This window comes from Loxodonta africana, chromosome 5, assembly GCF_030014295.1.
Source record: "Loxodonta africana isolate mLoxAfr1 chromosome 5, mLoxAfr1.hap2, whole genome shotgun sequence".
NCBI classification, from domain to species: domain Eukaryota; kingdom Metazoa; phylum Chordata; class Mammalia; order Proboscidea; family Elephantidae; genus Loxodonta; species Loxodonta africana.
This window is the reverse complement of record NC_087346.1, coordinates 23,408,721-23,424,452: the sequence shown is the minus strand read 5'-3', so window position 1 is coordinate 23,424,452 and position 15,732 is coordinate 23,408,721. Positions and strand designations below refer to the sequence as shown.

Genomic DNA, 15,732 nt, shown 5'->3' with positions numbered 1-15,732 from the left:
AAACAATGAAATTCTAGTGACCTGGATGTTCCATTTAGAAATGAAAACTGTTTAATAAAAACAATGGCCTTACTAAAACAAAACTGTCTTAGCTATAATATGTGCCTTTAACAAATTCTCATATTTAATATACAAGACTTCCACATAACTAATAAATATAATGGTATGTAATTCAGAAGCATTGTTTTCTGACAAATTCATGAGTCTACACTTCTTGAAAACAGAAAAATAGCCTTTTTACCATTATAATCTGTCCTTTTAAAGCAGACTGTTAAATAAAATAAAACCAAACTCATTGCCATCAATTCCAACTCATATTGACAATATTCCCCTGAAAATGAATAAATTTACATTAAGATTAATGAACAAAAAAACTGTGTTCTTAAAATATTTTCGTTTCATATAGGATAAAAAGGAAACTAGTGATACTAGTGCAGGAAAATCCAAGAAGCCATCACTATTTTTGCACTCCTCCTGTGTTGCAACTTGTATAGCTTGACTGCTCACAGCACTTGTAGTTAAGATCTCTCTCATCTGTGTAAGCTGCTCATTTCCCTGACCGAAATTTACAGCACTGAGACAACTAAGGCATTTTACAAGCTGCAGCATGGGTCACAAAATGTTACCGAACAAGACAGAAATCACTATAAAGCAATCTCAGCTCCTACAAAAAATAACTGGTAGTTTATTTCCGCTTGTTGACAACATACATTGTAATTGGGACACAAAGCAGGTGCCAGAAACTGGGTTCTGGTCCCAGCTTTACAAATTAATAGCATGTCCTCTTAACCTCATGTCACTTAACCTCACCAACAATTGGTTTTCTTACACGCTTTGACAAACTTACAGGACTGTTGCGAAGATGATATGAGGTAATGTATGCAAATATATTCTGAAAACTGTAAAGCAGTTTACACATAAATGTATGTGTGTGGGTGTGGGTGTGGGTGGGTGGGTGGCTAGTAAGGAAACCCTGGTGGTGTAGTGGTTAAGAGCTACAGCTGCTAACCAAAAGGTTGGCAGTTCGAATCCACCAGGGGCTCCTTGGAAACGTTATGGGGCAGTTCTACTCTGTCCTATAGGGTCGCTATGAGTCGGAATGGACCTGATGGCAATGAAAGTGGTTTTTGGTTTTGGTAGCTTGTAAAACATTTGAATATATTTTGATTTTCCAAATATTTCTCTATTTAAAAATCAAAACATCTAATTACTAAAAATGCATTAAAATCCCTTGTACTTACTCCACTTTTTTTTTTTTTTAATACTTGAGTTTCAGTGAAAGTTTATACAGCAAGTTAGGTTCCCATTTTGATAATTTCCGCACAAATTGTTCAGTGACATTAGTTACATTTATCATAACGCTAATATTCTTTGTGTTCTGTTTGTTCTATTTCCAGTACTCTAGTTTCCCTGGCCCCTTATCTTCCCGTCTTAGTTTTGTGTAATTGTTGACCTTTTAATCTCATTCTGATGGTTTTTAAGTAGAGCAGCAATCTTATGTAATATCCTTTGTGTGCCACTCTGCTATTTCACTAAAGGGTGATCTCGGGATAGGCTCTGTTCTAGGTTTAAAGAGTGTCTCAGGGTGATAGTCTCAGGGAGTCCTCTGCTCTCCACTGTTCCAGTTTGTCTGGCTTTTTTTAAAATAAGAATTTGAGTTCTGCTCCACATTTTTCTCCCATTCTAGCTGGGACCATCTATTGTGACCTTGATCAAAACGGTCATCCACTTGTTTTAAATATAAAAATTCTCTTTATTTTTAAAAAGTTCTACCATCAAAGGAAATAGAAGCATTATTTAAAGTCATATCTGAAATATTTTTAGATGTCATCAAAAAGCATTTGAAATAAAAGTATATACATTTAGTTTATAATTCTATGTTAGTATTTTCCTTTTAAACAGACCACTTCTTTGGGACTTTACCTTGATTATATTTCAAGCAGCATCAAAGAAAGCAATCAATGCATTTTGGTCATAACTGTCCAGAATCTCCAGAAGAAGAGGTACTTTGGTTTTCACATTGGTGCCTTTGAATTTGAACTTATCTATGAAAAGATCAGTGATCATGCCTAGAAAGAACAACGTGAATTTACTGTCATCAATTAGTTCCTTTTAATGAAACAATTTAATGAAAGTGAGTAAGTGCTTGAGAATCCATTTCTAAGTACCTGTAATTTCATTATTTAATATACACAAACCTTTTTAGAAGGTTCGATGCTTATAAAAATATATGTATTTTGGGGGAATTTTAAGGCCAGTTTCAGGACATAAATTAGCTAATTAGCTAATAAACATCTTTAACAACTGGTTAAAAGATATTAATTTCAGACAATCAAATGCTATTTCTGAACTGATACTAGTATATATAACATCATGAAAGTGGTTTATTTTTCCCACTAAGAAGACCATTTTGAAACAGTGTAGGCATATTCTGTTCTTAATAGCTTTATCTAAATTAACACATTCCATTTCTGTGTTGACTATTCTTGGGATTTGACTAGAAGGCAAATAAATAGTTTTAGGGTTCAAAGGTTTGGGCAAATTATTTCACCTTTGAGTTTCCTCACATGTGAAATGGGAATAATTCGAGCTGTCAATTATATATCCAAAACCCTTGATGCCAGATGTGTTTCAGAATTTTTCATATTTTAGGAAGATAACAGAAGACATATACCATATATAACAAAATACCCCCAAAGTATTATGAGCAAATGGCAGCATCTGGTAACAAAACATGATATTTCTACACCAAAATATATGGGTGAATAATCACACTAAGTGTGTTATAGATTGAATCGTGTCTACCCAAAATACCTGTTGTCATCCTAACCCTTTATGCCCGGTGGATGTAATCCTGTTTGAAAATAGGGTTCCTTGTATGTTAATGAAACCACATCAATGTAGAGTGTATCCTAAACCTAATCACAGCTGAGTTTTAAAAAGAGTAGATTAGACACAGATGTGTGCACATGGTGGGGGGGGTGGTGGTAGGAAGCCAGACAGACACCAGTGAGGGCCACCTATAAGCCAAGACCAAGGAAGGCTAGGGATTACCTATAAGGAAGGAATCCCTATGGCTGAGGTCTTGATTTGGACTTTTAGCCTCCAGAACTAAAAGTTTAAATTTAAACTAAATTTAAATAAATATCTGTTCTTCAATGCTACCTGCTTGTGGTATTTCTGTTACAGCAACACTAAGTAAGACAAAGTGGAATAAATGAAGACTATACTTAGCTTCATGTCAGTTTAAGTCAGGTTTTGTCATTAAATAAATTCAGATCATGTCAGATTTTGCTGTCAAATGGTTCATGAAAAAAGCTTTGTTTTTCAGGGCTTTCTGCATTTTGAATTGATAAAAGATGGTGCCTCTGCACCACTGACCTAGGAAGTTATAAGGATAAAAGGGAGAATGTGCTTGCCACAGAATAAAACAGTAAACATTAAGATACCATACCAAACCTACTGCCATCGAGTTGACTCCAACTCCTATTGACCCGGCAGGACAGAGGAGAACTGCCCTATAGGGTTTCCAGGGAGTGGCTGGTGGATTTCAGAATTTTTCATATTTTAGGAAGATAATAAAAGACATGTACCAGATATGACAAAATACCCCAAGTATTATGAGCAAATGGCAGGATCCGGTAACAAAACATACTGATATTTCTAAAACAAAATATATGGATGAATAGTCACACTAAGTGTGTTATAGATTGAGTCGTGTCTCCCCAAAATGTGTGCTGTAATCCTAACCCTTTATACTCGGTGGTTAGCAGTCAAGTTCTTAACCACTGAGCCAAACATTAAGATAGGAGGTATTATTATAGCTTGTGAGCAAGTATCTGGGAATGAAATAAGAAATTTAGTAGGAAGGCTTAAGAATCAATGCAGGTTGATGATACCAAATTTACATACAGTGACTCTGCAAGATTTGGTATAGTGCAAAAAGCATGCACTTTAGAGCCAGAGGGTTCTAAAGAAGGTTCTGCCTCTAATTAGCTATGTAATAAATTCTTTAATTGGAAATGTCAAAGGATCTGGAAAATGGGAGTTAACAGCATGTACACCTTGAGAACTCCTGTAAGGATTAAATACTTCAATTGATTATATAAAAAACACACAAAAAAATACTTCAATTGATTATAAAGACAGTATAAATAAATAGGAGTGATATGCACAGTAAAAGAAGCCCCCATGGTGCAGCAGTTAAGCACTTAGATGCTAACCGAAAGGTTGGTGGTTTGAACCTACCAGTGGCTCTGCAGGACAAAAGACCTGGCAATCTGTTCCCATGAAGATTAGAGCCTAGGAAACCCTATGGAGCCGCTCTACTCTATCACATTGGGTCACTATGAGTTAGAATTGACTAGATGACACACAACAACATGAACAACACCGGAGCCCTGGTGGCGCAAACCAAAAGGTCGGTGATTCAAACCCACCAAGTGGCTCTATGGGAGAAAGACCTGGTGATCTGTTTCTGGAAGGATTATAGCTTAGGAAAGCCGAGGGGCCAGTCTACTCTGTCACATGGGATTGCTATGAGTCGAAATCAACTCAAGGGTACCTAACAACAACAGGCACAATAGGTTTTATGTAAAAATCACTAACAACCGTGTTTTTTTTTTAGGCTGTTCCTTCCTTCCTCCCTTTCCCCACCAGCCTCTCACTCTCTCTTCTTTCAATACAATTTGTGAAATACTTAACTTCTCACCACCAAAGAAAAATATGTTCTGAACTGTAAATTGACAAGGCGTGCATGCATATATATGTGTGTGTGTGTTTGTATATACGTATAAACCAAAAATCTGTTGCCGTGGAGTCAATTCTGACTCATAGCGACCCAACAGGACAGAGTAGAACTGCCCATAGGGTTTTCAAAGAGCGGATAGTGGATTTGAACTGTTCCTTACAGTCACAAAACATGAAAAATATTTATGTAATATATGGCCTAAATTGTAATGCTTTATAGGTTATATTTATTTTATACCTTTTATATTCTTCTTGTAATACAAATTAATTCATCACAGTATAATTTCATGTCTTAATTTTTACTTACATTTTATCAAGTAAAAATATTAAATATTAAAACTTGACAAAATATAGAAATATTGCTATAAATAGTGCTACAAATTGGTTTTCACTGATTTCCCAACTGCTGAAATCTTTACGTGTCTCTTTCTCCCCAGTTCCACATGATCCTTCAGAAACAGCCAGCTGAAAAAATATATATAGCAAGGTATCATAGAATAGCCCACTAACCGTAGAGTCTTTCAAGATGTGCAGGCTGCTTTTTGTATTCTTCCTGTAGGTGATCTGCCTCTTCGAGAATACAGCGATATTCTGGTATCAGAAAGTTTGTATTTCCCTCATGAACCTGCAATTCCTATTTAAAATAATAATAATAAAAAAAAAATAGAAGCACCTTAATGTTCAAAACTCAATCTAAGTGTAATAATAAAGTATTTGCAGTTTTAGAAACTGCATCACGATAAAATAATGATCATGAGTCCATGACACATGTACTTACTTTTAAAGCATCAATTAACTGCACTTTCTTAGCCAAAAGCAACTGGTACTCCAGTTTGGGGTGGATGAGCTTTAAAGTGTGTTTGACTGATACTTCATTTATCTCTGGAAGGAGTTGAGCCAGGACAATTAGATTAGTCACAGAAACATTATTATAACAACAAAAAAGCAGAAAAAATGATTAGTTTTTCTTCTCTTCTTACCGTATGCTATGTTGAGGTTAATTTTCCTTTTTGTAGCTTCTTTAGAGAGCACATCTTTTAGGATGGATATGGTAGAAATGTTGTCAGATTTAAAAACTCCTTCTCCTTTTCTATAAAACATACATTTTTTTAAAAGAAGAGCTTTAGAAAGAAGTGGTCCAGTAAATACACATTTTGTGACCAGAACCTAGTGTTCAGATTTCATTTTAGATTTCTTTATATAAATATATATATGTATATACGTGTGTGTGTGTATATACATAAAACCAAACCAAACCCACTGCCGTCGAATCAATTCCGACTCATAGCGACCCCACAGGACAAAGCAGAACTGCCCTGTAGGGTTTCCAAGGAGCGCCTGGTGGATTTGAACTGCTGACCTTTTGGTTAGCAGCTGTAGCTCTGAACCACTGTGCCACCAGGGTTTCCATATATATATATATATATATATATATATATATCCTACTAATATGTAAAATTGTTAACATAAAGCTTATATAAACAGGTAACCTTTTACTGTAATTACATTAACTCGAGTTCTGAACCTACTCATAATGCTAAACAAAATAAGCTAGCTATATGCCTCCTAAAGATAGGACAATTTTTATGTTCTTCATTTAAAACATAGCTTGTTTCTTTATTTTCACTACTAATATTTACAGTAGCTAATCCCTTCAGTATATTTAGAATGATTTACTTACACGTAAGTCTGCACTTTTTTTGTAGTTACATAAATTACAATATGACTATATGCTTCATCCTTAAAAAGGAAATATGAACTCAAACCTGAAAGAGGGACATCTGCTATTCTATGCCCAGCGTACACTGCCACTTCTTATAGTAATAGGACCTGTGTTTTTCTTTGGGAAACCTCTCTCTCTCTTCCCCTTCTCAATTCCATATGATATTCTATCTCCCTGACTGCAGCGGTCAGAGCTGGGCCATGATGCTCAATCTTGGGACATCTACTGGAAGTAGCAGGAAAGAAAGGCTCTAGGGCAGCTGAAAAGATAAGGCTGGATGTAGCTACTGTGACCACCATGCCACTACATGAAAAGTGAACAAAGACAAAAGCAGAGCTGAGCAATATAAAAGGATAAAGTCTAGATGATACTAGTTAAGTTGCACCTGAGGCTGATTACTGCTTGGCTTTTAAGTTATAATGTGAACCAATAAATTCCTTTTTTTTTTTTTTGGTTAAACCTGCTTTGTTTCTTTTTATGTGACCAAAAGTTTCCTTATTAATATATACCATTTTTCCTATATTCAATTTTTACTTTTTATTTGATTTTCATACACAGAAATAATTTTAATTATATTGACTAGCTATAGACATTACATTTTTTTCTAGAAAGTTGAATAACACATCCTTACTATTTCACTCCCAATTATGAGCTTTTTCTCTAGTCTTTAATCTGTTAACAGAAGTTATTTATTAATAGTTTACAATGCTTATTTTAATCATCACAACTCAATACTATTATTTCCCTTCCTTAGAAAGAAAAACAAAACTCAGAGAGTTAAGTAACTTAGCTAAGATCAAACAGCTGGTAAGTGACACGGCCAAGAATCAAACCTAAGTATATATGCTTCCAAAGCACATGCCTCTTCACTACCTTCCATATATATGTATTTTATTTTGGCACCCCAAAAACAACTTAAACACCTACTATGTGCAAACCCACGTGTGTTAGGTACTTGGAGGGCACAAAGATAACTAAGAAGTAGACACTGCCCATGAGAACTTAGTTTAATTTAAAGAGACAAGCATACATAAAAATTATATACTTCAAGCCTGTTATTGTTAGGTGCTCTTGAGTTGATTTTTTGACTCATAGTGACCCCACATGACAAAGGAGAACTGTCCCATAGGGTTTTATAGACTGTAACTTTATGGAAGCAGGTCTCCAGGTCTTTTTCCCATGAAGGCAGCTGGTAGGTTCAAACTGCTGGCCTTTCAGTTAGTAATCGAGCACTTAACCATTGCACTACCATATAACAATAAATACCATAAACAAGTCAAAATAAAATGCTATGGGAACAGTTAAGAGAATCAAAAAACGCAGCTATTGAGCTGGGTCTTTCAGGTAAGTACTTTTGACTGTTAAAGAATAGTTAAGTACGCAGATGGCAAAGAGCAAAAATCTGCTATTATAAAAATATATAATGTGCTAGGGGCATGTCAAGTTGTCTGCTGCGATTAAAGTGTGAGGCACAGGTAAGATTTCTGGAGGGTTCTTGGTCTTAAAAGGCTTCATTCTGAGATAAAATTATGTGTTCATTGCCATTTCTAGAACTTAGTGGTAGAAGTAGAGAAGAATACCTCAGTAATCTGCTTATGGAAAGAATCCCTAGGACGCAGAGGCAAAGAGAGGATAAGAAGTCACCCACCACCAAAACAAACAATCTATATTAAACATGGGAGGGAGAATAAGAATGCAAAGACCTTGAAGAATGTGGGTAAAAGCTCAAAGAACAGATATGGAGAAATTAGTCATGTGGGACTAATTCACATTCAGAGATAGGAACAAAGGAGAAGGAAAAGCTTAGTCTCTACTATATTCAGAAATGGAGAAACTATGGAGCCCAGGGACCTTTGATAGCACAGTGGCTGAAGAGCTCACCTACCAACCAAAAGGTCAGCAGTTCAAATCCACCAGCCACTCCTTGGAAGCCCTATGTGGCAGTTCTACCCAGTCCTATAGGGTCGCTAAGAGTCTGAATCAACTTGATGGCAACGGGTTTGGTTTTTTTGGTCTTACGGAGCTCATGGGAGATGACTGCCAAATGAGTACAAAGTGGGAAGGAGTGTAACTGGAATCTTGAGAAGAGTATAGAAGAAAACACTGTCCTCCACACTGTTACATGATAACCTCAAAAAGCTTGCCTGGTCCCCTGAAGTTTAAATCATTTCATCTTTTTGCATAAAGAAATTCAATTGGAATATATTTTGGAATTAGGACAAATGTTCAAATCAATTTGACAAGGACTGCCATCTTTACGATGTCTTCATGTTAAAGACTATAAACTATTACTCCATTTAATCAAGTCTCTTATGTCAATCAAATTTACAGCTTTCTTCACGTAAGTTCTATACATATTATTAAGAACATATAATTAAGACTATTCCTATGCATTTTATGTGGCTTCTAATTGTTACTGCTATTCTGAAATGGCTCTTTTTTTAACAATGTATTTTCCAATTAGTTATGGTTGAAAAATTAGGAAAGGTATTGATCTTTGCATATTCATCTTTATTCAAACATTTTTCTAAACTCATTAATTTTACTTGTTTTCCAGTAGATTCTCTTGAATGGTCTAGGTTTTCAATTATATTATTTTCAAATTATTCCTCCCTTAAAGTAAACGAAAACTTAGAAGCTCCATTTACAACAGTTGTGAACTAGTACCAACAAGTCTGACTTACCTGTAGGTACTTTCCAGTTGTGTATCCAGGAACGTGTTCTGAAAGTAAAATGTCACACATTCTCCTGCTGGAGGTTTTTCAGGAACTTCAGGAAGGCAAAAAAACACCCAGGAGTGAACTTCAGCAAAACTGAACTGGCCTGTTAGAGTCAATGTATTCATGGGTCTGTAATTTAATAACAGAACACACATTTGTATATAAGAATATGTGGATGTAGGCTATATCTATATAACACATGAACAAGTAGAATTTTACAATAGTAGATGAACAAATATAGAAGCACTCATTTAATTTTTCTCAGATTAATCTTAATAAATGAGCATTTCAATTTCATGAAAAAAAAAGATTTAAATGCTTGTGTTAGGTGTCTTACTATTCAGTATAGTGGCATAAATACTTTTTTTTTCATTATAACGTGTTTTACAAATAAAACCCAAATTTACTCAGATTTCATTTTTGAAAAGTTCATCTAGTATTTCCATATAAACTGTAAAACATACTCACACAAGAGTCTCCTTAAGAAAAGAATCAACCTAGTGTGAAGGCAGTGGGTGAGGCTTTGGAATAAGACAGATATGGGTTTGAAACCTTGCTCCACTATTTACTAGCTGTGTGCTATTGGACAAGTTAAGAAATAATACTTTCTTATCTTGAAGGAACATGGGTTAATACTTCCTATCTTACAAAACTGTACAATTAAAAAAAAAAAACTTGTCCTACATATATTTAAAACAAAGCAAATGGATAATTATACAGAATTAACACAATGTGAACTTTATAGAATTAAAGATTTAGAAGGAACTTTAATGGCATATAGATTAAGGGCTAAAAATGATAAGAAAAAGCTGCAAATATCTATTAATAATCAGAATGTGAAATGTACGAAGTATGAATTTAGGAAAACTGGAAGTTGTAAAAAACGAAATGGAATACATAAAGATCAGTATTCTAGACATTAGTGAGCTAAAAATGGACTGGAATTGGCCCTTCTGAATAGGACAATCATATGGCCTACTATGCCAGGAATGACAAATAGAAAAGGAATGGCATTGCATTCATCATCAAAAAGAACATTTCAAGACCTATCCTGAAGTACAATGTTGTGATAGGATAATATCCATATGCGCCTATAAGGAAGACCAGTTAATACAACTACTATTCAAATTTATGCACCAAGAACTAATGCCAAAGATGAAGAAATTGAAGATTTTTACCAACTTCTGCAGTCTGAAATTGATCAACCATGCAATAAAGATACACTGATAATTACTGGTGACTGGGATGCAAAACTTGGAAACAAAAAAGGATCAGTAGTTGGAAAGTATGGCCTTGGATAGAAATGATGCCAGAAATCACATGATAGAATTTTGCAAGACCAAAAACGATCTTCATTACAAATACCTTTTTTCAACAACATAAAAAGCGACTGACTATACACATGGACCTTGCCAGATGGAATACACAGGAGTCAAATCAACTACATCTGTGGAAAGAGACAACGGAGAAGCTCAATATCATCAGTTAGAGCAAGTCCAGGGGCCAAGTGCACAAGAGATCGTCAATTGCTCATATGGAAGTTCAAGGTAAAGATGAAGAAAATTAGAGCAAGTCCATGAGAGCCAAAATACGACCTTGAGATATCGTACCTCTATTTAGAGACAATCTCAAGAACGTATTTGACACATTGAACGCTAATGACTGAAGACCAGATGAGTTGTGGAATAACATCAAGGACATCACACATAAAGAAAGCAAGAGGTCATTAAAAAGACAGGAAGAAAAGACCAAAATGGGTGTCAGGAGAGACTCTGAAGCTTGATTTAGAATATAGAGTAGCGAAAGCAAATGGAAGAAATGAAGTAAAAGAGCTAAGCAGAAGATTTCAAAGGGCAGATCAAGAAGACTAAAGTATTATAATGAAACGTGCAAAGACCTGGAGATAAAAAACCAAAAGGGAAGAACATGCTCAGTGTTTCTCAAGTTGAAATCCTTGCTTTTCAACACTTTCAAGAGGTCTTTTGCAGCAGATTTATCCAATGCAATACATCATTTTATTTTTTGACTGCTGTTTCCATGGGCATTGATTGTGGATTCAAGTAAAATGAAATCCTTGACAACTTTAATCTTTTTTCAGTTTATCATGATGTTGCTTATTGATCCAATTGTGAGGATTTTTGTTTTATGTTGAGGTGAAATCCATACAGAAGGCTATAGTATTTGATCTTCATCTTCAAGTCCCCTTCACTTTCAGCAAGCAAGGTTGTGTCATTTCCATAACGCAGATTCTTAATGAGTCTTCCTCCAATCCTGATGTTGCGTTCTTCTTCATATAGTCCAGTTTCTTGGATTATTTGCTCAGCAGACAGACTGAATAAGTATGGTGAAAGGATACAACCCTGACGACACCTTTCCTGACTTTAAGCCACGCAGTATCCCCTTCTGTTCAAATGATTGCCTCTTGTTCTATGTACAGGTTCCTGAGGAGCACAATGAAGTGTTCTGGAATTCCCACTCTTCACAATGTTATCCATAATTTGTTATGATCCTCACAATCAAATGCATCTGCATAGTCAATAAAACGCAGGTAAACATTTTTCTGGTATTTTCTGCTTTCAGCCAAGATCCATCGACATCAGCAACGATATCCCTCGTTTCACGTCCTCTTCTGAATTTGGTTTGAATCTCTGGGAGTTCTCTATCAATGTACTGCAACTGTTTTTGAGTCATTTTTAGCACAATTTTACTTGTGTGTGATATTACTGATACTGCTTGATAATTTGAACATTCAGTTGGATCACCTTTCTTTGGTATGGCCACAAATATTGATGTCTTCCAGTCAGTTGGCCAGGTAACTGTCTTCCAGATTTTTCTGGCATAGATAAGGAAGCACTTCCCATGCAGCATCTTTTTTTTGAGATGTATTAATCGGTATTTCACCAATTCCTGGAGCCTTGTTTTTCACCAATGCCTTCAGTGCCACTTGGACTTCTTCCTTCAGTATCATCAGTTCTTGTATCATATGCTACCTCCTGAAATGGCTGAAAGTCGACCAGTTCTTTTTGGTGCAGTTATTTTGTGTATTCCTTCCATCTTCTTCTGATGCTTCTCCTGTCATTCAGTATTTTCTCTGTAGAATACTTCAGTATTGCAACTTGAGGCTTAAATTTTTTTCTCTAGTTTTTTCAACTTGAGAAACACTGAGCACGTTCTTCCCTTTTGGTTTTCTATCTCCAGGTCTTTGCACATTTCATTGTAATACTTTGTCTTCTTGATCTGCCCTTTGAAATCTTCTGCTTAGCTCTTTTACTTCATTTCTTCCATTTGCTTTAGCTACTCTACGTTCAAAAGCAAGCTTCAGAGTCTCTCCTTTGTGCAGAGTAGAACTGTCCCATAGGGTTTTAAACAGATCACCAGGCTTGTCTTCCCCCAAGTGCTTCTGGGTGGTTTCCAAGTGCCAACATTTTGGCTAGTAGTTGAGCGCTTAACCATTTATGTCACTGAGAAAGTCCTACTCAAATTAGCCTCTAAAATAATACAAAGAATCTTCTATTTATTAGAAATATTGTCTATAGTATTTAAAATATTTAAAGTGTACAAGGAGCTACCAGAATTTACACTCTCAAAGTAAAAAGAGAATTTATCTGAATTGTGTACTATCCTAAAAATAAACTAACCTCTCCTTTGTCCTACCTGCCATGATCAATAAAGTGAGTTCTCTGATGAAGTGAAAGGGGTTTGATCTGGTACTGGCGGACCTGACAGGTTTTGGGTTGAATTCTTGGGGTCACATATGCTTGAAGTGTGCCATATTGGCCTTCAATTGAGCGAATCTGATTCAATACAAAAGAAGAAAGAAAATAAGAATAATTTTAGGAGCATAAATGTATCTTTAAAATGTTCAACACAAGTAATCAAGTACTTAAGCCTTAATCTCTTCTGTAATATTTGGAAGAAAATAATGATACTCTATTAAACAACTAATTTTTACCATTAAAGGAAAATTAAAAATATTTTGGCAGTAATAGCAAAATTAATCACTCTGTAAGTTACCTCTATCCTGTATTTCCAGCTGATTTATCCATACTTACCAATGCTACTCCGTTCCTGGTGCTCTCACACTACCCTGTCACATCCAAAAACAATGGTATATATTTTATGAAAAGTCACATAAAAAACAGCTAAGATTTTGTTGAAGGGATAAATGAATTTTCCAAATAACTAAAACTTATGTGGAATACCTCATTTTCTCAGAAGTGCGCGTATTAGAACACATAGCTATTGTTCCAAAAATCTAGTAACGGGGGAAAAAAAAGTTTCCAAGAACTTAATTCTTGATTTTCAGTGAAAACAGAGAAGCATAACAATAATGTAATTATGACATATTTAGATTGGAAAATTCTTTTGGGCTATTTTGAATATAGCTGCTTGGTTGAGATTTCAAAACACTCAGAAACAAGTAATTTGCTACACTGTGAAGGCTTAATTTTAAAGGAGCTGGTAAGCTGTCAGCTTCTCCTTCCAGCTCCTCTGTTCCACATTCATGGACGGATTATAGTCTCTTACACGACAAAGGTATCTTCTCTAATGGAAGTAATGTTTTAATTCACACTTTTGTTTCTTTTTTTTTTCCTGGCATGTAAGGGGGAAAAAAATCAATGTTTTACTTAATTGGGAAAAATAAATAAAAGCTTAAAGCAAGGTATTTTACAAATGCTGCACTGAATGGGGAAAGAAGGAAACTTAAGAGGATAAGATAAAGAATAAAAATATAGAAAGGAAAAAAAATACTTATATGATAAAGTTACGTACTTTGAGTAAGCTTTAAGTGGCAGCAGACTTTTTTTTTACAATAAATTCATAATACTTTTTCTGACTATATAATAAATCATATCCATTATTAATTCAAACAATAAAAAAATGGACCAATAAGTCACCTGAAATTCTATCACCCAGAAATAAACATTATTATTTTAGTAGTCATATTTTTATTCCTCTCTCTATGCATATGTACAAAAACAAATACATAATTTAACATCAATAAATTCTATTTAAATCATACTTTGAGTCTCAATATCAGCAACACCTGGGAAAAAGTCAGTTTTTAATTCTTAGATCACAGATTAAAAAAGAAAAACAAACTTGCCTTTATTTCTAATAATCACATTTCCCTTATCTTTGTCTCTCCTATCAGCCATATTTCTTTTCATACCTGTCTCCATATTTATATCGTTATAAACATATATATATATATATGAATTTTTTTCGAGCATTTTTGTGTTCTTTAATTCATGGAATTCTCTCCATGTTAATGGGTATAGCTCTAACTCATTCTTTATGGTAGCTAAATAATATGCCATGGTATGAAGAAACAGGTATTTATTCAACCACTTAATTAGTAATAAGTATTCACTGTTTCCACTTTTCTGCTTCTACAATGCTGCAATTAATTACATACACATCTATGTATATATTGTTATTGTTAGATGCCGTACAGTTGATTTCAACTCATGGTGACCCCAAGTGACAGAAAAGAACTGTCTCATACAGTTTTCTAGGCTGTAATCTTTACAGGGGCTCCTTAAAAGTGAGGGTGGCGAGACTTCATCTCATGTACTTTAGATGTGTTATATGGAGGGACTAGTCCCTGGAGAAGGACATCATGCTTGGTGAAGTAGAGGGTGAGTGAAAAAGAGGAAGACTCTTAATGACATGGACTGACACAGTGGCTGCAACAATGGTCTCAAACATAGCAACGACTGTGAGAATGGTGCAGGACTGGGCAGTGTTTCGCTCTGTTGTACACAGGGTCACTATGAGTTGGAAGCAACTCCAAGGCACCTAACGACCACCTTTTCAGGTGCAGATGGAAAGGTCTTTCTCCCACAGAGGCGCTGGGTGGGTTCAAACCACCAACTTTTTGGTTAGCAGCTGAGCACTTAAGTGCCACAAAGGCTCCTTTATGTATATATTACTGTGATTTTATTGCTATAAAATGGATTCTCTAAACTGGGGCTAATGCCCATTTTCAAAGTGGCCGTACCAATTTACATTTCCACCAATTGTAATTGAAAGTGTTCTTTTCTTCATACCTGCCACCTGATGACTTTGCTCTAAAATTTTTGCCGATTATATTACATAAGCCATAATAGCTTTTTGTTATTTTAATTATTCTGACTAATAATGTGGTAGAACTTTTTTTTTTAATGTTTATTAGCCATTTTGAGTCCCTCTTTTGTGAATTGCCTATCCATATCCATTGCCTATTTTACTTATTGCATGATCTTTTTTAATAACAATTTATGGATAATCTTTATATTTTATTGATATTCACTCATTTTCTGGGTAATAACTAATTTTTCTTTTTAATAATTACATACTTAATTTAGCTGAATTTATTTTTTATATATGGCACAAAGTAAGAACCCACTTAATTTTCTTGTAGATGGATGCTAGTTGTGCTATGCCAATTTTCAAATAGAAATAGAAATTTTTCCTAAATAGGAATGTCATGCATTAACTTCCCATAAATGTGTAGTGGGCTCTATTTTTAGATTCTCTCCTGTTGTATGACCCATT

At 34.9% G+C, this 15,732-nt stretch overlaps 1 protein-coding gene across 2 annotated transcripts in view; it reads right to left on the bottom strand.

The window, feature by feature from the left end:
• Positions 1 to 993: 993 nt before the first annotated feature.
• BBS7 (Bardet-Biedl syndrome 7) overlaps positions 994 to 15,732 on the bottom strand; it is a 45,311-nt gene continuing 30,572 nt past the window's right edge. For both annotated transcript variants that reach the window (XM_003410426.4, XM_023548630.2), the window contains exons 14-19: positions 12,847 to 12,986; positions 9,157 to 9,321; positions 5,730 to 5,839; positions 5,528 to 5,631; positions 5,260 to 5,383; positions 994 to 2,069 (exon numbers count right to left, since the gene is read on the bottom strand). In XM_003410426.4, the coding sequence (XP_003410474.1) occupies positions 1,936 to 2,069; positions 5,260 to 5,383; positions 5,528 to 5,631; positions 5,730 to 5,839; positions 9,157 to 9,321; positions 12,847 to 12,986 (777 nt within the window). In that variant the 3' untranslated portion in view covers positions 994 to 1,935. The remainder of the gene's footprint in view (positions 2,070 to 5,259; positions 5,384 to 5,527; positions 5,632 to 5,729; positions 5,840 to 9,156; positions 9,322 to 12,846; positions 12,987 to 15,732) is intronic.